Source organism: Lissotriton vulgaris, chromosome 4_1, assembly GCF_964263255.1.
Source record: "Lissotriton vulgaris chromosome 4_1, aLisVul1.2, whole genome shotgun sequence".
Classification (NCBI taxonomy): domain Eukaryota; kingdom Metazoa; phylum Chordata; class Amphibia; order Caudata; family Salamandridae; genus Lissotriton; species Lissotriton vulgaris.
In genome coordinates, this window is record NC_141691.1 from 2,004,995,908 (window position 1) to 2,005,022,054 (window position 26,147).

The 26,147-nt window shown below is 47.5% G+C and overlaps 1 protein-coding gene across 3 annotated transcripts in view; it reads right to left on the reverse strand.

Annotated features, from left to right (window-relative positions):
• Positions 1-26,147, reverse strand: part of IQANK1 (IQ motif and ankyrin repeat containing 1) — a 572,485-nt gene that overhangs the window by 233,533 nt on the left and 312,805 nt on the right. For 2 of the 3 annotated variants that reach the window (XM_086966344.1, XM_086966343.1), the window contains one exon: positions 21,928-22,088. The exons of the other annotated variant lie outside the window; for it this stretch is intronic. In XM_086966344.1, coding sequence (XP_086822470.1) covers positions 21,928-22,088 — 161 coding nt within the window. The remainder of the gene's footprint in view (positions 1-21,927; positions 22,089-26,147) is intronic. 3 annotated transcript variants of the gene reach the window in all.

The window sequence follows — 26,147 nt, forward strand, 5'->3', positions numbered from 1 at the left end:
TTTTTTAACAAAACCCAGTCCCCAACCAAAATATCCTCGCCCGAAGAATTATTTTTCTTATCAAAATTTTTCCTCATTTGAATCTGCTTGTCATTTACGTTTTTGCGAATAGCCCCCAGGTCAATTTTCTTTTCCCCAGACAACTTGTGAAGCCAAGAAGGAAACAAATTAGAATGAGTATCCCTGCTCCTTAGCAAAGAAAATGGGGATATGTTGGACCCGGCCCATTAGGCAGGTTCACCCCTAGACTTTTTGCTTTTCCTAGCCTGTTTCTGGAACCTGGTGTTGGGGATTTTAGGCCTCTGCGCACTTTTTTACTGTGGTACAGTGTAAAGTGCTCAAGCTTTCTGTGAATGAATGGTGAGTGACCTGCCCTCCCATAGGAATGAATGGGGAATATGTATGCCCATGGTAGTTCCTGATGTGTGGGGAGTGCAGGGGCGAGTTTGGTATGAGCGAACTCGTGAAAATGAATGCTGCAAAATGGTATATGCGGCATGTTTGTGTCTAGTCTAGAAGTACTACTTTTGGAAGTTGGTATATTTGTGTAAGTTGGTTCTGGCGTGCGATTGGCTGGTGAGCCTGGCCCAGGAGTGCCTGGGCCTGCTGGTGGATGGACTGTCTGGTTTGAGTAGGACAGGGTCTGCAAGGCCCCAGAGGAGGGGGTCTGAGTCAGCCGTAGATGAACGGCCCCCATCTGCTGTCAGGGATGGGAGGAAAGAGCGTCTGGTGTTGCCGGGCCGTGCCTGCCGCACACCCTGCTGGCTCTCCATCCTGACGGCCCACTGTCACCTCTGGCCCTGAAGCTGTCAGGAAGACGAAAACCAGAAACATTCCAGTACTCAGGGCCCCTTGCACGAAAACTTCAAAGTACTTCAAAGGCATTTCTGTGTATAAGAAGGGGCTGTGTCTCCTTCCAAAACGTTCTTGTTTTCAACTTGAATCTGCCAGGGGCTGCTGCTGCTTTGGCTCGGGGGAATCCCTGGGCTCTGCCCAGCCCTGGGCACCTGATGGACCTTCCTGGACTCCTGGGGGACCCTCTGCCTTGCCTGGGCTGATGGGGGGGACTTTGCTTTGCCCCCTGGGACTCTCTGGGACCTTTGTGCAGCATGGTGGAGCTGCATTGCTGGAAGGACCTTACGACCTTGTGTTCTAGCGCCTTGGAAGCGCTTTGGTGCTTGCAGCCCTGGAAGAGCGCTTTATTTTGATGATAGCGCTGAGGAGCGCTTTGCCCGCCTGGCGAGTGCCCACCTCGCTTATTCTTAATTTTATTTAACTTCGGCTGCCCATGCCGTGATTGCCGCTGCCCGGGGGCCGGAAGATGCCCAGAAGTTGCCGTTAGTCCGCGGCGAAGATCGAGCCCGCCGCGCTCTGATTGGGTGAGAGAGCCGAGCCCCCTCACCAGAGCCGCGACGGGATTGGCCGGTGGATCGTCGCGTCATCGGCGAGGCCGCGCTGCCATTGGTTGGCGGCCTTGCGTCATGAGGGGCTCGTCGCAGGAGCTGCGACGTGATTGGCTGGGCCGCCCCTGAGGCCGGGGAAGGAAGGAGAAGGCGCGAGAGATGGCGGCCGTTCGCCGGGCTCCTCTCGGCTGAAGGAGCCCCGAGGAGACGAGGCGGCCGGTTAGCAGGGCTCCCGTGTGCCGAGGGAGTCCTGCAGAGGGAGAGAAGCTCGACCGCCCCTGCCGCGAGGCCTCCAAGCTGCAGGAAGAGCCCCGCATTCCAGCGTCCCCTACGGGCAGTCCGGTGAGTGGAGCTACCAGGTGGAGAGGGGGGCGCGAGAGCGAGGCACAGCGTAGGAGTCCCTGGCTATAGCGGGACTCCCGCACGAAGAGAGGACGCTGACGCTGATGTTGGTGCCGGTCGAGGCACTGAGGAAGGGCGGCCCCGAATGGCAGTGGGTCGCCCCACCGTGGTTGTAGAGCCCGCGAGGGGCTCTTGAGGGCCCGCAGTTGTGCAGAAGTCCCTGTAAGGGGCTTGGGGGCCAGTCTTTGTGTTGAGCCCTGCAAGGCTCCAACGAGGGGGGGCAGAAGAGAGGAGGGGCGCCGGGACACGTTGTCGGTGTCCGCCCCCCCCCCCCCCAGTGGCGCGAGAGCGCGCCTGTTGCCAGTGCGAAGCCACGAGGGCTTCAAGGGCGGCCCCAGTTGACAGTGGGTCGCCCCAACGTGTCAGAGTCCGGTGAGGCTCATGGGGGCACCATTGTTTTAAGAGCCTGTGTGGCTCCAACGTTTGGCTATTTGCAGTAGCAGAGCCTCTGTGGCTCCAACGTCTGGGGCATGTGCCATATGCCCAGAGCCTGTGTGGCTCCAGCAATGGCGCGGTTGGCGCCTAAGGGCCAGTGAGGGCCCTGGCGCAGTTTTGTTGTTTCACAGCTGCGCAGCACTTAGTGCCAGCTGCCACGTTTAGGCTTTTTGTACTTTGAGACTGGCGCTGCCTGGCAGCGCACCCTGACACTGAGACTCAGGGCGTCTGAGCCCCAACAAGGCCGTTGGCCTAGGGACTGCCACCGGTGGTGGCTGATGTGAGTTGCTGCGCAAGTATATGGTTATTGCACCTCTGAATGTGATCTCTTGCATCATGTGTTATTCCTGCACCTCTGAAGGTTTTTAGGCCTCATGTGATTTTTGCGCTATTGTATTACTCTGGCACCTCTAAATGTTTTTTTATGCATTATGTGTCTTTCTTTCACGTGCTTTACTCTTGACACCTCTGGATGTTTCATGCATTATGTGTCTTTCTTCTCATGCGCTGCACCTCTGAATGTTTTAGGCATCAGGTGTCTTCTTGCGCTGCACCCCTGAATGTATTTTGATTGCATCATGTGCTCTGTCCTTAACACCGCTGAATGTGTAGGTCTATACATCATGTGTTTTCTTTCTTTACTACTCCGCTGAATGCATATTCATGCATCATGGGTAATGTGTTCTGATTTATACCCCTAAGTGTATTTTATTCTTAGGTGGTTGTCCTTTTTAGTACAGGTGGTCCTAGTGAGGTCCTGGTTCCCCTGCGTGACATGCTCCTAAGGGGTTCAGGGTTGCATAGTGGGTACTTACCTGTTCCCAGTAGTTACTGGATGTGATTCATAACTGTTACTTTGTGCTACAGTGATTTTTATATTCTTTTATTCTAATTTCTGACAAGTATTTCTATTTCGGAAAGTGTTGATTATGACAGTGGCATATGTGGCCCAGTCTTGTAAATAATCCCAAGTGAATATTACCCGTGCCAGTTGGAACCATGTACATGTGTGATTTTATCTGATATTTTTACAATAACCTTGTGTGGAGTCTCTTTTGTGGTGTGCCTAGTATGTTGTTGCTGTTGTGCGCTGACGCAAATGCTTTACACATTGCCTCCGAGTTTAGCCTTACTGCTTGTGCCAAGCTACCAAGGGGGTGAGCAGGGGTTATCTTGGCGTGTGACTTCCTTGCCCTGACTAGAATGGTGGTTTCTGCCTGGCTTTGGCGTCAGCCTTAGCCTACCAGAAATAGCCAGTTCTAACAGGATACACCTGTAGTACAGTGCGGGGTGGTGTTATAATGCCACACTTTGTCTGTAACTAAATCATTCACATTAAGCTTGCATGCTAATGCCGTCTGTATGCCTTCCTTAATCAATTTATTTCGTTCTCTCTACCAACCCATTGGAAGACGGAGAATACAAAGCAACCTTCAACTGTTTGATATCCAAATTGCTAAGAAAATTGCCCATTTGTTCCAGAAGTGAAATGCGTGCCAGTATCAGTAACTATTACTCTTGGAGTACCTTCCACATTAAACACTCTCTTTAGAAAGGTAATCGTAGAATCAGAATCAGGTGTTTTAACGAACTCATGATACATCCATTTCGAATAATAGTCAACCAGTAAAATTACGTACTTATTCTCCTGATCCAAAACAGAATACGGACCTGAAAAATCAATACCAACTTTCTCCCAAGCAGTATGTGGAAACTCTGTTGGGTGTAAAGGGACCTTCACCGTCTTCCAGTGTTTGTCAGACAACAGACACTCAGGACAAACAACAATCAATTTCCTAACTTGTTCATCCATAGAGGGCCACCAATAGTGCTGCTTAATTCTCATGACGGTCTTGGTAACGGCTAAAAATGTCCCTGATGAGCCTTGTTAATGATTGACGAAAGTAACTTGAAAGGAGGGATAAATCTATCCCCTGTATGGACAATACCATTCTCAACTGAGAGTTCCTCAGAGATTTGAGCAAATCTGCGCAATTCCCCCTCCAAACACCTAGGTGCGGGCCAATGATGTGTTGAATAATGAATGACTTTCTGAAGCACAGAATCATTCTCATTAGCAGACTTCCAATCCATCTCAGATATAACCGAACCCAAATCACCCACCGCATCGACCACAGCGACACATTCAATATCCTCACCTGAAATGTCCTCATCATCATCCTTCACCATGGAAAGTCTAGACAGGCAGTCAGCTCAGAAATTCAACCCACCACTAATAATGTTTAACTTCAAAATGAAACTCCTGCAATTTAAAGACTAGTCTCATTAACCTTGCTGACATACAAGAAAAACCTACTTTAACAAAAATGTAAATCAGGGGTTTATGGTCGGTAACCAGTTCAAATTTCCGACCCCAAATATACGTTCTGAATTTTTGTACTGCCCAGACACAAGCTAATGCCTCCCACTGTACTTTGTTTCAAAAGATTTGAGGGATCTAGAAGCGAATGTAACGGTCTGTTTGTGGCCATTCACTCTTTGCATAAGAACCGCTCCAAGCCCAGACATACTGGCGTCGACTGTTATGATTGAAGTACAATCATCTCCGAAAGCGAAAAGCGCTTTAGCAGACACAATCATAATTTTCACATCCCCAAAAACATTATCCAGATCAGGAGACCAAACAAAGCTACAACCTTTTCTTAATAACTTGCGAAGAGTTTCCACTAATTTGGTGTAAGACGGAACAAACCTAGCGTAGTATTCCGCCAACCCAAGAAAAGATCGTAGAGAATCCTTATCAGTAGGGTGTTTGGCGTCTTCAATGGCCCTGATCACTGAAAATGTTGGCATAATCCCCTCATGAGAGATGGTGTGCCCCAAATAATCTAGCTCATTAACAGCAAATTTACACTTGTCACTACGGACGGTCATGTTCTTAGACATCAAAATTGCAAGCTCAAGCCTCAGAATTGCATTATGTTCATCTAAAGACTTTGCAAAAATTAAAATGTCATCAAGGTATGCTTGAACCCCTAATACATCACGAAAGAGAGAATCCATAAGTTTCTGGAAAACACTTCCGGCTGATGCCAAACCAAAGGGAAGGCGCAAAAACTTATATGCCCCAAACGGGGTGATAAAAGTAGTTAATTCTTGGGACTCTTTCGATAAAGCAACCTGATGGTAAGCTGATTTCAAATCGATCAGCGAAAACCATTTGTCACTGCCAAGATTTGCGAGTAGCTCATGAATTTTTGGTAGAGGGTGACAATCTATGATAATATTCTTGTTCAAAGCGCGTAAATCCGCGCAAAACCTAATTTTGCCAGACTTCTTGCGTGCGCCCACGATGGGGGCCCCACCACTGGGAATAATCAACAGGTTCTATTATACCTTGCTCACACAAATCTTTTAAAGAGTTTTCCAATTCACCTCGCACTCTTAGAGGAACAGATCGGACTCTATGAGCAATAGGTTGAGCCCCAGGAACTAACCTAATCTTATGCTCAAAACCTTTCACACTGCCCACTTTGTTGCTAAACACAGGTTTGAACTCATCAAAAATCTGTTTTGAGTCAAACGCTTCAGGATTATAGGAATCACAATCAATACTCGAAACAGGAAAATCCCTAACTTTGATAGGATTATCGTCCCCGGGCACTAAGGGCCCGATGTAAGTAGCCAAATACCGGTCAGTAACGGCCAAAATTCGGTAATTCCGGCCATTACCGACCGGTATATGAGCATCGAGATGTACGTGACTAAAAACGTACCGAATCGTTAAATACCAGTCGGTAAAACACTGATTCAGTATTAAACGAATCGGAATTTACCGAAATCATATTTACCGATTCGGAAATTAAGAAATGGTAAATATCCGAATCGGAAATTACCGAATTCATATTTACCGAGTCGGTAAATAAGAAATGGTAAAAATGGCCTGTTGAGATGTAGCAAATTCAAAAAATACCAAATTTCATGAAAATCGGTATTTAAGAATCGGTATTTACCATGGATTGGGAGCAGGTGGTATCCAGGAACAGGATATATAAGGCGGCCCCAAAATGCAACAGTGCAACCACAATGGCAGCTTTTTACGTTATTGCAAGGCGGCTACGAATACAGGCAGCAGGAGAGAGGGTCTGGCAAAGGGAGGAGCAGGTGTATAGGCAGAGGATCACCCTCTTCCAACTGACTGAAGCTGAGATCCTGCAAAGGTACCGACTCCACCCCAGAACCATCCTGGACTTGATTGGGGACCTCCATCCATATCTGGAACACCCAACCCCAAGAGCACACGCCATCCCACCCCATGTGCAGGTGCTGTGCTGCCTACACCTTCTTGCCTCTGGTAGCTACCAGCACGTGATAGCCACAGTAGGTGGGGTGTCTCAGAGCTGCCTGTCACTGTTTTTCAGAAAATTCCTAGACGCCATGATGCAGAGGATGGAACACTACATCGAGTTCCCTGACACACCTGCAGAACTTGCAAGGACGAAAACCGATTTCTATCAACTTGCCCAGTTCCCGCACATCATTGGCTGTATCGATGGGACGCACATCCCACTATGCCCACCTGCAGCAACTGAACACATATATAGAAACCGGAAGTCCACACATTCTATCAATGTGCAGGTGATCTGCAACGCTGGCAACATAATTACGGACACTGTAGCCAAATATCCAGGGAGTACCCACGACTCCTACATATTCACCAACAGTGGGATATACAGACGCCTTGTGGCTGGTAATTTTGGTGATGGATACCTGCTGGGTAAGTATGTGTGAGACACCCTGATAGTCCATGCAGAAGGAAACATAAAGAGTATGTGACTAATCAGAATTTCATTTTCCACCCAGGTGACAGTGCATATGCCCTGCGGTCATTTGTGCTCGCCACCTACCTGAACCCATCCACCATGAGCGAAAGGCGTTATAACATGGCACACAGAACAACACGTTGGGTGGTGGAACGCACCTTTGGACTGCTGAAAAGTAGATTTAGGTGCCTCCATAAGAGTGGAGGTGCACGGCAATACACGCCAATTATCTGTTGCAAGATAATAGCTACCTGCGCCATGCTGCACAATCTTGCCACCAAGGAGGGCACAGAGATTGAACTAACATATCATGAGGACATAGATGATGGGACTGTACAAGCCGATCACACTGCAGCAGGAGCAGCACCTGCAACAGATGGTAGACTGTGATGCGCAGAAATCACCAACAGATACTTTTAATAGAATGATGACACACAGGCATGTTCATGTCTTGAAACACTCACTTTAATATGCACTACTGCACTATTCAAGACCACAATAATCAAATTAAATTCACTTTGCACACTGGGTGGCCAAAGTTAAAATCACTGTGACCTGTCCTGTGTTCATTATGATCTCTTAATGTTTGCGCTTACGCATGATGTTGTGGGAGCCACGGGGCTGGGGGTCAACCTGCGCAGTGGGAGCGGTGTCATCTGCATGGAGTCTGCTGCTCCGACGAATGTCCCGTACAGGCGTGCTGGCTCCACTCCTGCTTGTGGACTCCTCTGTGTCCCCTACACACGTGTTACCAGCAGTGCATGCGCTGCACCCTCACCAGCCCAGCAAATACCCCCTGCACATTCTGCCCCTCATCCTGCTCACGTGCCCTACCGCCACGGTCACTTGCACGGCCAGATCCCATTGACCCCTGTTGGCCTGCGTCGCCAGCCAGTGGTGGTGTGCTTGGTCTGGGTGCCTCCACCACTTCCTCATCAGAGCTTTCCATGATTCTTAATGGTAGTACGTCCTGCCTCCTTGGCCTCACATGCACAGGGGACTCAGAGCTTGGTGTAGTGGCACCTGCAGGTGCTGCCGAAGTCTGTGTCTCGAACAGCAGGGGCGACAGTTGCTGTGCAGTGGTGTTTAGCTCCGTTGCTGTGGGTGCGTGCGTTGTGTCCTCAGGGACAGTGCTAGGTCCTGCTGTGTCTGTTGGCTTCTCCCTCTGTGCCGTTGTTGGTGCACTTGACTCCCCTCCCTGCGCAGCTCTGCGCGATGACTCTCCTGTGGAGAGACATGGACAATGATCAGCTGTGTGTTTTCATCACACAGAATCCTACTACACATTTTCATATGCCTCAACTGGTTGTGTATGGGGAGTGTGGCATGGCATGCAGTGTTCAGTGTTGACAGCTTTGATGTATGTACCTATGACTACGACTACCATGATGCATTGCTGGTGACTACTGTCATGTGTGCTGGATTGTGTGTGAGTCACCCACATTGGGGAAGGGGCCAGGGAATGGGTGAGGTACATGTCCATGCATCTTACCTTCTTTTCTTGCAGCTCTGGCTGAGCTATCAGCATCCCCAATCCCGTGTATGCTCTCAGGCTCCATGGTGGATTCCAGAAGCTGCTCCAGTTCTGTGAGGCTTGGTGCACGGTTCTTCCCCCCACCTGTGGTTGCTGATTCCTTCCTCTGGGTGGCAAGCTTCTTTTTGGTGGTGATCCTGAGATCATACCACCTTTTCTTCATGTCAACGATTTCGCGATGAGTCACTCCCAGGGCATTGACTTTGCTCTGTATTGCCAGCCAGGTGTTCCTCTTTACAGACTCTGCTACTTGCAGAGACTGATTCCCAAACAGCTGACTGTAATGCTGCACAACCTCCTCTACCAGCACCTGGAGCTCTGTTGGGCTGAATTTCACCTTCCTCTTTCTGTCACCTCCATCCTTTTGTCCCTCCTGGGACTCCATGGTATAGCTATGCTGGGCTCAGTGCAGCCTGCTCCTCTGTCTCACCTCCAGCTCTCTCTGCAGTTCTGTTGCTCTGCACCTGCATGGGCGTGGCCACCTCCAGGTACTGGGGTGTGGTACTTGCATCTGATTGGTTGGATTCTCTGAGGCTTTGTTGTGGGGTGTGGTGGGTGTACCTGATTAGTTCACTGGCTCACATGCCATGTATTCGAATTTTCGAGATCGGATTTTTCCGATTCGGTAAATACCGATTCGGAAAATACCGAATCAGTAATATCCGAATCGGTGTCTCCCATTCATTCCTAAAGGACTGGAGGCCCATAGGGGTGAATGGGTGTTACCGAATCGGAGATTTCCGATTCGGTGATTAACGATTCGGTATTTACCGAATGTGGATACCGAATCGTTTTTTTTTTACCGATTATTTACCTACATGTGGGTTTCCGGTTCATAAATACCGATTCGGTATCATTCAGTATTTACAAACCGGTAAAAATAAATTACCTACATCGGACCCTAAGTATAGACCCATGCGAGCGAGATCCTTCCAGCCAACTATATTTTACCCTTTTTCAGCAACGTGGATCTTTGTCATGGTTTCCCTTCCCAAACATTGCACTAACCCTTCAAAATATCCAATCATGTTGATATCCTTCTCGCCAAAGGCTTTTGGGTTTATATCTGATTGTAACAGATCAACCTTTCTTTTCCACAAATCATAAAAAGTAGAATCCCTCAAAATGGTGAATGGTGATCCTGAGTCTGCCATAACCTGTATGGAACGTTTTCAATAACTGCAGAACATAATGGACCCTTTATGTCATCAATTTCACCATTACAGTCTAAAGTAACAACTATGTTACTGATAGAATTGCTGCAATATTCAAAATCAGAATCAACAAGATTAACATTAGGTTTCCTCACATTTCTACAAACCCCCTGAAAATGCCCGACTTTTTTACAAAACAGACAACGCTTGTTGACAGCTGGGCATCCTTGGAAGTTCCCGATGTGATTCTTGGACCCGCACCTGTAACAAAATAAAGGTTGTCTCTTCTGAACATATCTCACATTTTTGTTTTTAACATTTACTGAACAAATAGGACTGTCTTTTTTTTTATTTTTTTTTTAAAACCTTTATTTTCAAATAGTGCACACAGCTATTCAGCCTTACATCCCGGAGGCTAGGCAGCAATGCGAAAAGCAGTAAATCAGAGTGCAAGAAACAGAATATCAGAACGAATGAAGGTTAAGATTTTCAGTTATTTGAATCAAAGAAAAAGGGAAGAAAAGTACAGAGAGAGGCGCCGAAACGGGCGCTAGAGAAGATGCAATGAAACCAATATGCAGTGAGGCCCAGTCAAGGAGTCGGTCAAGCACAATGACCACAGTTATAATCAGAACAATAGAGACACTGAGAGCGATGGGAGAAGGAAACACAGGATAATAGAGATATCTAACCGTCAGTTGGAATCATGGGCTATGGGGACAGGTGTTCTTCCTGTGGAGCGGGTTCCGGAGGTATGCAAATGTCACCCCTATACTCATTCCAAGCCCCCCACAATTTCTGCCATTTTTTAGGTTTACCCCTGGCCACATACACAGTCTTTTCCCGGAACATACACCAATCCATATTGGCCTTCCACTGTACCACCTTCGGGGCTGTTGTTGCTCCCCACATCTGTGCAATGTCCCGCTTCGCAACCATATTCCCAAGGGTCACCCATTGGGTCTGGGCAGTGCTGTAATCTGTCGGGCCCCAGATATTTAAGAGGCATCTTCGGGCCTCCGCTTGTACTTCCACCCCGGTCACCTCGCTCATGATCATGTGCACTCGCCGCCAATAGGAAGCTATCACGTTGCATTCCCAAATGATGTGCATGAAGGTGGCGAGAGCACCACAACCACGCCTACAGAGACCATCAGCAGAATGTCCCATATGTATAAGCCTGGGGCCAGTGACATAGACTCTATGCAAGATCTTTAGCTGCACCAATCGAAGACGGGAGGGGATAGCAACCTCCTTGGGGGATGACACAGCACATTGCCAGTCCTCGTCGTCGATCTCTATCCCGTCCCGCACCCACTGATCTCTCACCCCCAGGAGAAGATCCGTGCGAACATTGATCAGCTTCTTGTATGTCAAGGAGATAGCACTGTCCGGCATGTGGCCATCCATCACTCGATCCTCCAAGGGAGAACTGTCGGGAATCACCTCACCCTCCGGTATGGCGGACAATAGTGCGTGTCTCAGCTGAGCGTACCGAAAATATTCCGTCCCACGCAGCTGAAACTCCGACTGTAGTTGGGTAAAAGACTTTACCTCCCCTCGCAACATCATGTCCTCCACCCTGGAAATACCGATCAAGTCCCACCTATCAAAGCCCTTAGTGTGCCATAGTTTACCCAGTATATCTGAATCGTAGAGTGGGGTCACCTTTGTAAGCCTGTCTTTCCACCCCTGCGCCTTTGTGATCGCTCTCCAGATGTGTACAGCAGTTTTCGTTGGCCCAGACATCAGTCTATCAAGAGACCTCGTATATAGCGCCCTATGATATTTACCGCCGTCCAGGAGCCACCGATCCATGGCGTACCCTGGATTATCCACAGGGCCGTATAGGCCATGATTAATGGCTGTCAACTGAGAGGCCCAATAGTATCTCCGCACGTCAGGCAGCGCTATCCCCCCATCGTACCACGGCAGCGTGAGCTTCGTGATAGCAATGCGGGGCCTACCATCCCAAAGTAGGGCACGTTGCAAGCTCTCAATCTCACCAAAGTATCGGGCCGGGACCGGGTCCTGTGTGTTTTGCAGGGCATAAAGGAATCTGGGCAAGGACATCATCTTGAATAGCGCCGCGCGCCCAAGCATGGAAAGAGGAAGTTTACGCCACCCCTCCGCATCCCGCCGGAGGCGAACAAGGGGGGGAAGCAGATTGTTCTTGTAGCGCGCTTTAGGGTCCGTGGAGATGTAGATCCCCAAGTATTTGAATCCCTGGCTCGCCACCTGTATGCCGCAGCCTCTCGGGAGGCGAGGCGTCCCCCCTTTCAGGACATACAAATGCGACTTCGACCAATTAATAACCAAGCCGGAGTACTGACCGAAGAGTCGAAGCACGTCGCAGGCCACGATGAGAGACTTGCAAGGGGAAGTGAGATACAGAAGGATGTCTTCTGCATATAATGACACTCGGTCCTCGAAGTCAGGTGACCATCGAATGCCATGTATGTCTGGGTGGTTGCGTAGCCATGCTGCCAATGGTTCGAGTGCAAGTGCGAACAAGAGGGGCGACCGAGGACAGCCCTGCCTGGTGCCCCTCTGAAGGACAAAAGGTGCCGAAACTCGACCATTGACCGCCACATTGGCTAATGGGCTAGCGTATAAAAGTTTGACCCACCCCACGAACTCCGGACCGAAGCCGAGCTTCGCCAACACTGCCCACAGGTTACTCCATTCGAGGGAGTCAAAAGCCATCGTGGCAGGACAGCTGGCTCCTCAAGCATGTGGGCCCTAGCCAGGGCTCCGTGAAGTCTCCGAAGGTTAAGAGCAGTGTTGCGGTGTGGAATAAAGCCCGACTGGTCCGGGTGCACTAAGTCGCCAATTGCGCCAATCAGTCGGTTGGCGAGCAATTTGGCTAGAATCTTGGGCTCCGCGTTTAATAGAGAGATGGGGCGATACGATCGGCACAAATCTATTGGCTTCCCTTCCTTATGGATAACCACAATGGTGGCCAACCTCTGGTCGTGGGGAAGCATGCCTACCTCCCGCGCCTCCAGGAACATGTTCCGCAAGTGCGGGGAAACCACTTCCGATTTGATTTTATAAAGCTCCACAGGGATACTATTGGGGCCAGGCGCTTTGCCAGACCTTAGGGAGCGAATGGCAAGGGCAATCTGGTCCGCAGTAATGTCCCTGTCCAGATCGTCACGGTCTGTCTCCGACAGGCGCGGGAGGTCAATATCCGCCAGGAGAGCGCACGAGTCGGCCTCAGACCGGTCCGAGACCGAGGTGTAAATGTCCCGAAAGTAGTCCGAGAACGACTCAACGATTGCCCTCGGGTCAGTGACCAGCAAGCCGTCGTGTCCCAACACCTCCGGAACTACGCGACTGGCTCTCTCCTTCCTGTCAAGCCAAGCTAGGAGTTTGCCCGCCTTGTCACCGACATCGTAAATCCTACCCTGTTGTTCTCTGCCCATGACGATAGCAGCGTCGGAGGCAAGATCGCGGTATTCCGATTGCTTAAGAGAGAGGGTATGGAGCAGCTCAGGCGTAGGGCCCGCCTCCAATTGAGAGTCCAGCTCCATGATCTCTGCCTCAATGCGCACCATGTCGGAGTCTCTATTCCTACGGGCGTCCGCTATGAGGGCAAAGGCCTCACCTCGCAAGACCGTCTTAAACGCCTCCCATAAGGTGGCGGCTGATGTAACCGACCCATTATTCTCATTGAAATAGAACACAATAGCCTTGGCCAAGAGTTCGCGCGTCTTTGGGTTCCGAAAGTACCATGGATTGACCACCACGGGCCGCTCGGCAACCACAATGTCGAAATCGAAGGGCACCCACACCGGAGAATGGTCCGAGATGCCCCTCGCCAACAGGCAGGCCTCCGAGATCGCCGGCGCCTGGGCCGCCAAGGCAAGGACATAGTCTATTCTCTCGAGAGGCTACCATGTGCTCCAGAATGAAACGAGTATTGTCTTTGGGTGGGATGCATGAGTCTCCAGCAGTCGACCAAAACCATAGTATCAAGGAAGTCGGGCAGCCATGATTGCGAACTACGGAGGTCTCTAGGCGGATGTCTGTCTAAGGTCCCGGAGCAGACCGAGTTGAAGTCACCACCCACAATAAGCAACCCCGTAGGCAGGTTCAAAATGGCGCTTCCAAGGTCCTGAAAAGTGTTGTTTTGCAGCCCCGGGGGAACATAAACCGAAACCAAAATCAAAGCACGCCCCTCCCACCGCCCCGCGACGGCAGCATATCGCCCCCTCTCGTCCACGATAGTGGAGTCAATCTCAAAAGGGAGAGACGTGCGCACCATAATACCCGCCCCCCGGGACCCCGAAGAGAACCCTGAATGTGCCACCATCTTGAAACCCTTCCTGTTGAGCGCACGGCACGTATTCCCAACCAAGTGTGTTTCCTGCAACAGAACAACATCAGGCATATTTCTTTTGAACAATTGCAAAACCACCCCTCTCTTAATGCGATCACCCAAGCCATTAACATTCCAACACAGAACTTTTAATTTCCTACCCCCCCATCGTCGAACCTCAGGCCTACGCCGACCCCAATGGACCCCACCGATGCATTAAACGAATCAGAGCATACAATACGTTGCCTAGGAGAAGGAAGAAAGAAATGAAGAAAGCACACAAAACCAACCCTCACACCACCCCCCACCCTGCACCCCTGCATTAGACTAAAAAGCCCCCCCAAACAGCAGTGTGCCTGTCGCCCCATAAACTAAGCTACAAGAAGACCCTAGAGGAGAAAGGAGATCACGTAGTCCCCCCCGCCACCCTCCATGTAAGGAAAAGATCAGTTACAATAAAGTGCAACAGCTTGGCATTATAGGTCATAGTCAACAGGTACACCAGCCGACAAAGTTAGCGTGATGAGTACTACTCCTGATGATCGGGGCATCCAGAGGCACCTTCGGAATGTTCCTCCTGTTCCTCGCGTCGGTGCGGCAAAGTGTCCAACCAGTCACTCGCAGCCTCAGGCATGTCGAAAAACATAGCACGGCCATCGCGTTCAATACGCAGTTTAGCGGGGAACATCATAGAGTATTTCAGCCCCATATCCCTGAGGCGCCGCTTCACTCCCGCAAAACTTTGGCGCTGTCTCTGAACAGTCCTAGTAAAGTCCGGGTAGAAGTTAACATCCGCGTTCTGGAACTTGAGGGGTCCATGTCGCCTCGAAGCCTGTAGGATCGCATCTCGATCTCTGAAGTTGAATAAGCGGGCAATGATGGGTCTCGGTGCGACGCCCGTCTTCGGAGGACCACCCGGTATTCTGTGGGCCAGCTCGACCGAGAAGAAGTGGCTGAGGCCCGCCGGGGCCAAATGAGTCTTGATCAGCTCCTCGACAAAGAGGTCGGCGGCCGAGTCCTGCGCACCCTCCGGTACCCCAATAATGCGCACATTTTGCCGCCTGGCACGTCCCTCAAAGTCCTCCAGCCGCCTCGAGATCAGGTCATTAATCGACTTCAGGTTCCGGACCTCCGTCTGCAGGTCCGAGACATCCGTCGTGAGGCTGGCAGTTTTAATATCAAGCGATTTCACTCGGTCGTTTGTTTTACCAAGGTCGGCCCTAATCAGGTTGAGGTCGATCGCCAGGGTATCTACTTTGTGCGCCAGGACCTCGTGCTGCTTATGCATCTCTGTTCTGATGCCCGCGATAGCCCCCATGATGTCCCGGAGTGTGGGCTCCGACCCTTCTGGCGAGCCCGCACGTAGAGGGTCTTTGGATTGAGCAACAACAGTTGGCGAGGTCCTTTGCTGGGCGTACCGGTCAATCTTGTTGGTCTGAGGTTGGACCGTCTTCCTGCTGGCCCGGTTCGCCGTTCTATCAGAATCACCCCTGCCAGCCATGTTGGATCTAGGCAGAACAAAGGGTAGCACTGTGAGATCACTGCAGTCACTTAAGCGAGCGCGGAGCGTAGCTACCACAAATATCCAGTCAGCGATAGGCCACTCCGCAGCTCCGTTCGCTCCGCCAGATGGAACAGGAGGCGCTCACTCAGCATGTCGATCATGCACTGTGTTATCGCAGCCGTCGGCCATCCCCGAGACAATGGTGTGCCCCTGGCACCGAAGTTCGACACGACGTAACTTCGTCAAGGAGTGTCGGATTTTGGATCGGAAAGTAGATCCCGTGTCTACGACCATTCGCCAACTAGAATCCACCACCGTGGATCAGGATTTCGACCAGGATTCATGCGGAGGGTCGGAGGGTCTCCGGAGCTCCGAGCTTACGCGGCCATCTTGCTTGCCCGCGAAGCTCCTCCCCCCAAATAGGACTGTCTTGACTAGAATCTACAGTATGAACCAGGTTAATTCCACTCTTAGTAGAATCAGCCATCACTTTACTTGTAAGTGTAGAACGTTCAATACTCAAGGAGAGATCAATTACTTCTTCTAAGGAAGTATTTTTGCATCCCAGAATTCTTTCTTTGATCTTACGGGAAGCACAATCGAAAACAAACTGATCCCTGATATAATTATCGGACAATGGACCAAAGTCACATGTTGTTGCTAACACTCTGAGAGCAGAAATGTACTCTTCTACCTTCTCATCTTCTCTACATTTCCTAGCGTAAAAATTATGTTGTTCCAACATAATGTTAGGTTCTTCTGCAAACTGTTTCTTTAAACAAGCTACTGCCTCCATATAAATATTCCACTGTTGATCACCACCTTGAGATGTCGGAGGAGGAATCAGAGTAACACTTTTAAAGATTCTTTGTGCCGCTTGTCCAAGACAACCAAAAAGGATAGCAAACTTACGCTCAGGTGAGTAAGCAACAGCATCTATAGCAACAAGATGATTCTCAAAAAGGGCAAACCACTCCTTCCAAATAATCTCAGGACTCCCAGGTTTACTCAAGAGAGGAGGAGGTTGGGTAATCTGCTGTAATTGTAAATTAGCCATAATAAAATAAATGACCAAGAACCCTTAGAGAAAGTTTGAAATAAAAATAATAACATTTCAACACAAAACAAATCAAATCAATAGCCCTAGAAAGAACACACACTGACACTGTAAATTGAATAATTATTAATAAATGTGCCCTAAACATGGACTCAAACGTGTGTCTTTAGAGAAGAGTAAAAATGATATAAATGGCAACTTCCAACAGAATAAGCGAGCTGTAGCAAGGTGCCGATAATTGAACAAATTGGCAGTAAAATTGAAGCGTGCATGTCGCTGTATCAACACGCAGAAATAAGCAGGAAGAGTGGGCGTTGCCGTAGTAACATGCTGAAATTTCCCAAAAGTTAATTAAAATGAAGCGTGCATGTCGCTGTAGCAACACGCTGAAATAAACGAAAGATTTCCAAATGTAGACTACGAGCCAATATAATAAAGCGTGCGCGTCGCTGTAGCAACACGCTGGTATCAAAGTTACAAAGCGGCACCACGCAGGCAATGAACACAGAGCTTCAAAGTACACTCCAATAGCAATTAATCAAAAAGGAAGGTGAACCAATCAGCAAGTTCACAGGCGAAACAAGAGTCACAGGCTGACTTCCATGGCCAATGGAAAACGAGAGTCACAGATTGACTTCAAAGGCCAATGATGACGAAGGAAGTCTCAAAATTAGGCTTCTTAACCAACCAATCACTCTTCAGGGTTGATAAAACAATGTACCTCATCCGGAGAAAGGAAGGAACTCAGGAAACCCTACCGGGATACTCTCACACTCGAGATCAACCGGAAAATAGGCATCAGGTACGTTCCTCTCTCATAACGATGAAGTTTTGAAATTGTCGTAAATCTCTTGCGTGGGTATGAATGGAGTCATCAAAGTTCCCAATCATCGGCAAATGTCGTAATAAGAAAAGCTCCAATCACATCCAGTAGATTAATAAAGGTAGTTTATTCCAAACGATACTCCATCCAACGCGCGATGTATCTGGTCATCAGAAAGCCCAACGGTGACTGAAGAAACGTTAGGGCCCTCCACCAAACAGACACGCCGCGCGTGGATCGTACATTTAAAACCAAGCATAATGATACACACAGAGCGCATGAACAGCGTGAGGAAAATAATACAAAACATCAATACCATCGCACGGTGCACAAAGGAAACACCATGCGATATACCTGAAACACATATACTAAACACATACCACTACAGCAACTCTTGTAGATGTTCATCTGTCATGAATAGTGGTCCAGGAGTTCAGCAGCAATAAACGATCACCAGTTTGTAGTCCTTCTGTAGTGAGTTTCCTAGGTCATGGATGATCCTTAAGCTGAGCACTAGATTTATGATCCTCCATATGGAGTCTCATGGGTCTATCTTTAGAGGAGGGAAGGAGGGCGTCCAGATCTGAGAGTTGATCGATGTTTTGTATAGCTCGATGTTTTGCAGGTTTAGGTTTCTGGAAACTGTGGCTGTGCAGATACAACTCTTTCATTCTTGGCCATTTACCCACACATAACAAGTAGCTACTTTGCTTGGAGATAGATGGAGTTATGAAGAAATAATAGTAGCATACAGCTACACCTTGAACACCTGGACCTGCCACTAGAAAAGAAAGCTGTAATTAGTTCCATTTGGCAAAACCCGCCCTCATCAAACAGTAGAGGGATCGCTGTCAGATATCATGTTGTTTACACCCCGGTTGATTAGTATAACCAAGTCTTTGATGTTGAGGGTAACCCATTGAAAACTGAACACTGCAATTGCAGCGCTTGATAAATGCATGGTCATTGGCAGAACTTTGACTGAGGAATTTTTGATCTTTTCTGCTAAAGTGAATTTGTAAAGATGCATGGGTATAAAGAGTGGCCAGGGTCTATCGCCAGTGGTGGTAATGCCCTCGATCATCGCAATTGAGAAAAAGCAGCCATGGTTTCAAAAGTCTCAAAAGCTAGTAGGAGTAGTAGTGGAGAGTGTGGGCATCTCTCTCTAACAAGGGGGCTGGCCGAAGGCTGAAGCCACACAGCACGGGGGTGGGGGTGGAATTTGAAGCACCAAAGGCTGTACTCAGAGTGGAGCATGAAGAGGTCCCAAGATGCCAAAAGGTGCACCAGTGAGGGACTGCCACCCTACTGACCATATCAAACATGGTCTGGAGAAAGAAGCCTAGATTGGTACCCGACACAGGGAAATCTGGGTACACCAGTGCTGGCATTCATCTTGGTATTGGAGGAGGCAGTGTTGATTTCAGTGTTGGGACTGATGGCACCTATGAAGCCTGAAAAGCCAATGCCACTAATTCTGGCTCTGTATAGAAGAGTGCTGGGGTGAAGTTGGATGAGGTGTCTCGTCTGCTAATTTTGATCTTCTGGGTGAGGAAGAGTGTGTCTTCTTTTTCTGGTGTCCCTTTTTCCCCTTGACGATTTAGATTAATGGAGTAACAAGAAGGCAGCCTTTCTGGCTCCTGATCTCAACCTCAACCATCTATAGTAATTCCTGGCACAAGTCAGGAAAACCTTGTCCTCTTGCTCTTTGATAACCTTCTGGTTCATGCAGAAGTCACAAGACAATGAGCAATGAGGTGTCTCTCGAGCAAAGACACCACAAACAGTCACTGTGCAGGTCTGTGATTGACACTTGCCCAACTGTAGCAGGGGTTATACCTTGACTTTTTGGGCGGGAAAATGTTTCTAGCACAGAACCAAATCATGATAGAAAACTTCGGAGAGGGGTGAAAAAGCAATGCAAAAAAAGTTAAATGGAACTGACGTTAGGGTGCTGTGGTGGATGCTATATGGCTTAAGTGACATCACCACTGACCAGTTTCTGGTGTGGAGGCAGAGCAAGTGCCCCCTACAAGTGCCAAAGGGCTATGTCAGAAATATCCAGATCTAGGCATGCACCTGGGATATTCAAGGGTGAGGAATCTGCAGGTAAAGGAATCCATCAGAATATAATTTACAAAAATATCTGGCCATTATTTGTGGACTCTAATTGAATGATATTTTTGTACATGATATTTAGGACACAATATTTTGATGATATTCTGACAAAAATATGCTGGTGCGACACCCTGTGCAATGTGTCTTAGGACTGTGATGGCTTAAGAGAAAGTTGTCACCTGAGCATGTAGTTGATGATAGAACCACTGTAACGTTTCAATTAAGCTTGCCCCACCCCACACAAGAGTTCCCAAATGGTCTCTCCAATCACCCAACCAAGCCGATGTCTTCTCAAAAGTAATTGGAAGCATCACATTTTCAAAGGATGTGTCTTGATAAACCTCCAGATACATATCCTTCATGAGGGTCATATATAAGGCCATGCATAATCCAATGCAGTCTTCAAAGATAATATTTTAACCACAATTTGTGATTTCCACACCTACCAGAGAGATGGATTGGTAGCTCTCACATTGCAAAGAGTCTTTCCCCATTTTGGTGATGAGGGATATCCAGGTTCTGTTGTATTCCAGTGATCTAAATACTATCCACTGAGGTCTGACATTCTCATCCAATTCTAAGAGATAGACATTCTTGCTCTGGGTCTTCCCAGAGGACAACTCTTTAAAAATCTCTCTTTCCTCTGAATGTTAGTTTGGAGAGATTGAGAGGCCTCTGAGGTGTCCCCATGGTTAGAGTAGTACAGCTGTATGAAGAAAGCGGCACATGTGTACTTTATTTAGTTGATGCGAACACATGCCCAAATCCAAACATAATATATCCGGAAAATGGTCAGATATTCACCTTTTCCAGGTGTTTGGTAGCAGGGGCCATGAATGATGAAGAAGTTGATTTTAGAACTAGTACCATTCATGCATGATCCTAAAGGGTAACACTCATCCACCATATGGGCAACCCTCCATGGATCAAGAATGTTGTACGACTCCAGAATATCTCAGAACATCACCCTCTGATTATTTTGGACAGTATCTGAAAGCAATAACTGGCCATGGCTTAGTTCTGTTAGCAAATTCATAAGATCTGGTCCTAGGAGCCGTCTGTCTAGTGGGGGTGAAGATTATTTTCAGCAGGCATAGCAGCAGATTATTTAGAAAGCTCAGCATGCCCTTCTTAGGTGCATGTTACTGGATTCCATGAAATCTAGTCACTCTTTCAGCTCCAATTCCACAAAAATATCAATGCAATAACCACGGGTCAACCCTCCTCCCCCGATTCCCCTCAACTCCTCATTCTGGTATACCGTGGAGTCTTCCTCCGCCTCGTCCAGGCTCTTTTTCGTTATATTGGAACAAAATAGTTTTCTTGTCTTCTCAATTCATCATGAGCCTCCTATTTTGTAGTTCACTTTTGGGAGGCTTTCCTACAACAGTCAAGTAGGTTTTTCTGTGCAGAGTGTAGTACTTTATGACATTTCCAGAATATCCCTTTTTTGTGTTTTTTAATTTTGCAGATGAGGTTTATCTCAATGGAACACATCCTGGAGTTTGGATTTAACTATAAATGTTATATCTGCTATCGCAATTCAGCAAATTTGACTGCAACACTTGCTTACTGAGCACCTGCCCCATATCTCCTTATCCTTCTTGGAATCGCAACGTATCACTTGCATAAGTAATGAGGAAGGGGTCTTGGCACTCTCCCCCACCTCAAACTTCTTAGGGTAGCCAAAAAAAGAAATTCAGACAAGCAACAATCTCCAATAGTGAGCTCAGCACTGCAGTGTGGTGGGTCAACTGTGAATCGTCAGGTCGTGGAAAGAGTAGGCACAATTCACCACTCACCCAACTATAGAAGCAGGTGTGTTTCCCATTTTCAGATGTGCAGGGATTCTGCTCATAGAGACTGGAAAAATGGCCGGGAGGCTGTCAGTGCAACTTTACTTTTCTACAATCCCCCTTTTTGACATATGTATGGAGAACATCTAGAATTCTAACGATTTACATCTGTACATCAATAAATATTTGGTATAATCCCTGAACATACTAACATACTAACACAAAACTTAAGATTAATCACTTTACTTAGGTCCATTCACAAGTATATGGCCACTATTAGCTCTGTACATGGCTTGCACATTCCAAACATGGTACTGTTATCCAGCTCTATATTACTTTGTATATATGATGGAAATGTTTAATATGAATACAGCGGTCATCTATAAAAACATAGTGGTGCGAGTTTAGAGCCAATTAGTGCTTCCCTTCCAGTATCTGTAGTCAGTTGGTCAAGTGGCGATCTTAGCGGAGGTAAACTTGGGGCGTGTGCAATCTAGTGTTTCCTAGTGCCTTATATTTACTAAGCCTAAGTATGTGACCACCCAAAGCATTTCAAGCTTAATCAGCAGTTCGTTGAGGTCACTGGTCCATACCTGAGCTGTGATCAGTCGTTCTTTTACCTCTTTCTGGAGGCGGTCCATTAGCTCTTTATAATCCTGTCTTTCCATCTGCCGTTTCTCCGTCTTCTTTTGAGCCAGGAACTGACGGAAGGCACACTGGATTATTAGTGCTGCTTTTCCCTCAGGGCTAAGTTCTGAAGGGAGGCAAGTGGAAATGTAATACGGAATTAAAAATGATTAGCATAGAAGAGTAAGATAACTAAGATGGTTCTACAGAAGACTATTACCCTGCCTCCTAATAAGACTAAGATATGCAACAATAAAACACACTGACCAAAGAACATTCCTCTGTAATGCCAGTGAGACCTTTAAAAGGTACTTATAATCTTCTACAAAAGGTGCCCCATAAAGGCAGCTCCACAAGAGGACTTTGCTGTAAATCAATATTGAAATTTATTAGGATCAAGCATAGACGAGTTCCAAATCTATGACACCTAAAAGCAGGCATCTTCTAAATAATATAATGCCCATTGGTTACCTTTCCTCTTGTCTCATTGAGGTGAGCAAAACACTTTTAAACCAGAGGACTGTATTTTTTTTACATTATCACATTACCGTTTCCTATCATCCTACTGTCATCAAAGAAGATAAATGAAATCACTGGTCAGTTTCTTTTGTTACCCTCTTTCAAGAGTATTTCATGTAAACTTCATTGCAAAAAATAGAAAAAATAAATGATTATTGAGCTACAATGCGTAATACCCTAATCGGTTACCTACTGGCTCTCCATTTCACCATTGAATAGTGCTTAATTTTTAAAAGAACGAGTGCTGGTGCTCAAAAGCCCGCAGCCACCCGCAAATAAATTTTGCCACGCTAAATATCAAGGCTGCATAGTCCTGAGTCCACCTTATGCTACTTTAATCCACTGCCAGACACTCCCCTGTTGCTTTATTTCACTCTTGCATGTTCCTGCTTTCTCCCTTTATGATGGTTTCTCCATCTTTATCTTCCTCCGTCTTTCGGCTTCATTGGTTTTCCCCCTATTTTGCAATCGGGAAACAGTTGATGAGGAAAAGTTAGTGCAGGTGCCCAAAAGTGAGAGCCAGTGGCCCCACCAGCAACCACTGGCTCAAATTAAGCACTGCCCTTAAATTGTATGGCTCTAATCATTAAACTTTGGAGTTAGTGTTTGCCCCAAAACACATTCTACCATACATGTTTGTTAATTCTGTAAAACTCTAAACAATAGATTATTGTTTTTGTGGTGCTTAGTATTCTGGGGAATACAGCAACCCGTCCAATAAAATACCTCACTCCGGCATTGCTGCCCCCTACCTCCTGGTACTTTATATTGGCCATTACAATTGATTACACTGAATCCCAGACTGGCAGATGTCCATGTCATGGATGTCATCTTCACCTTCTGCAAAATCTTTTTTATGGCGCATCATGAAAAATTATGAAGATCAATATGCTATTGAGGGTGATGGAAGAGTGGTCTGTAAATCTAGACACAATACAAATGCAGGCAAACCAAAAGTTTCATGTGATTGGGTTTTTGAAAAGGTATGTTCGAGGCATATGAGCTGTAGATCATATGCTTTAGCATAGATCACCATCTGGTGTTTTGTCCAGATGCTTGCACTTTGTTTTTGTTCGAAGAAGTCTTGTAGTCACGAGGTAGGTCCTTTCGGCGATAGTGCTCATGGGCCTCGAGTCCGTCCTTAGATTGTTTTTTCCGCCAAAGAGTTCAGATGTGTATTGCTGTGCTCCGGTTCGGTACCGTTTTCCACTACCCTGGACGGTATTGTTATCGTTTGCGGTTCCTCATTCGACGCGCATCGTCTCACTTTGAACAATTTTCCATCGGAAAACTTGAGGCAGGTCGTTGGGCCTACCTGTGTCGACTGCACTAGCAGTCGATGGAACAGACTCCTTTCAAGCTATGTCCCGGGTGTCGTGCTAAATTTCCAAGCACCGACTTGCACGAAGTTTGCAACCTCTGCTTTTCCCCGGAATACGACGAGAAGGACTGCGACGCATGTCGATCATTCCGATCGAAAAAGACACTTCGTGATTGTTGGGCTCGGCGCCATGAAAAGCAACATTAGAGCAACTCTATTCTGGACATTTTCGGAGAAGATTCTGGTATCCAACATCCAGCACCGACATGGAAGAAGAGGAAGACATCACTGCTGGTCAGAGTACCGTGAGTACTGATCCCCCTGTGCATATTCCAATTAAGACAAGGCTCCAGTCCCTCCTTCGCCTTTGGGTTCAGGTCCTCACAGACAAAACGTTTCCGATGCCCTGCCCTCCGGCCCAGCTCCAAAACAAAAAGAGAAGCCTTCTGACTCAGGTTCGAGCCAGTCCCGCTCTGAGGCCACACCGACCCCTTTGGCAACAAAACATAAGACCAAGCATCTATCAGTCAACATACCTTTGGGACGAAATTCCACCTTCAACGCCGAAAGGCTCGGAGCCGAAACTCTTCAAGTCCAAGGAAACAGAGCCAAAACCTTCCAAGGCCAAGACTCTGAGACGAAATTCTCCAAGGCCAAAGAATCCGAGCCAAAATCCTCAAAGGCCAAAGACTTGGAGCCGAAACCCTCCAAATCCAAACACTCTGAGCCGAAACCATCAACGCCCAAAGGCTCGGAGCTGAAATTTTCGGCGCCAGAATCTCTACGGAAAGAGAAAGACACTCTCCCCAAAGAGCCTCCATCTAATGAGCCAACTTTGGACCCCAAACAGAAAAAGCTGGTTATCAACCCTAAAATAGGACATATTCAGGCAACCATTCCAAAAAAACAGAAGGCTAACTTGCCAGACGACTATCCTATCCCTCTTAAGAAGAAGAATGTGGGGACTAACTCTTCTCCTCCTTTAATTCTACCTCCTTCTCCTCCTCCTCCTAATCATAACTTGATTATTACACCATTAAATTCACCACTAAGGCCTATTACACCTGACCCACAGGATGAAGGGGATGAGGATCAGGACACTGACACTTGGGAAGATTGCCATACAGATCCAAATACAGACAATGCCCCTGATTTGTATCCCTGCAGACCTTCCTCACCTGATGACAACATTTGCTATCTCGAGCTCCTTAACAGGGCTGCTCAATATCAAAGGGTAGAACTTCATAAAGAGCCCTTAGAAGAGGGTTTCCTCTTTGAGACACTTTTTTCCGCACAAAGAACTACTCATACCTTGCCAATGCTGAAAGGCATGTTAAAACACACAGATGAGGTCTTTAAGGATCCTGTAAGGGCAAGAATAATCACACCTAGAGTGGATAAAAAATACAAATCAGCTCCTACCGATCCTATTTATATTAAAGGTCAGCTGCCCTTAGACTCTCTTGTAGTCTCCAACACACGCAAGAGGGCTAACTCGCAAGCCACAGGAGAGACCCCTCCTTCCGATAAGGAGTCCAAGCTTCTTAATGCCTCAGGCAAAAGAGTAGCTTCACAGGCAGCAAACTGGTGCATTGCCAGGCACTGCTAGCTCGTTATGACAAGGCTCATTACGATGAGCTAGAAAAACTCATGCAACACTTGCCTGACCAATACCAATCTAAGGCTAATGACCTTATTCAGGAAGATACACTCATCACCAACACCTCCATTAAATGTGCACTAGACGCAGCAGACACAGCATCTTGTGCAATTAACACAAGTATACTATTACGCAGACATGCTTGGCTCAGAATCTCTGGATTTAAGCCAGAGGTGTAAACCCTCATACTTAACCAACCCTTTGACAAAGAGCATCTTTTCGGCCCAGCTGTTGATACCTTGCTGGAAAAGATGAAAAAAGACACTGAGGTCGCAAAGTCCACGGGGGGTTTAAAGTTACCTGCCAGTAGAGGTTCTTTTCACCGCTCATTTTACAGGGATGGCTCAAAAACTGTGTCCACTGAGAATACCTCCTCCTCCTACAAGGGCAGCAACCCTTGTAAGATCCCCTGTGTCCAGAGGTTATTCTAGAGGAGGTTTTAGAGGAACCAACGGTAGGTGAAGAGGTAGAGGTAATTCCACACCACTTCCCCCGCAAACAAACAGTGACTTCCCTCCACTACCCCCTGATCATTCCACTCCTGTTGCGTATGTCTCTCCCAATTCCTACCTGTCTGGAATTCAATCACCTCAGACAAGTGGGTGCTACAAATTATCCAATATGGTTACTGCCTGGAGCTTACAAGCACTCCACCAAATATTCTTCCAAGAGCACATGCAATGTCA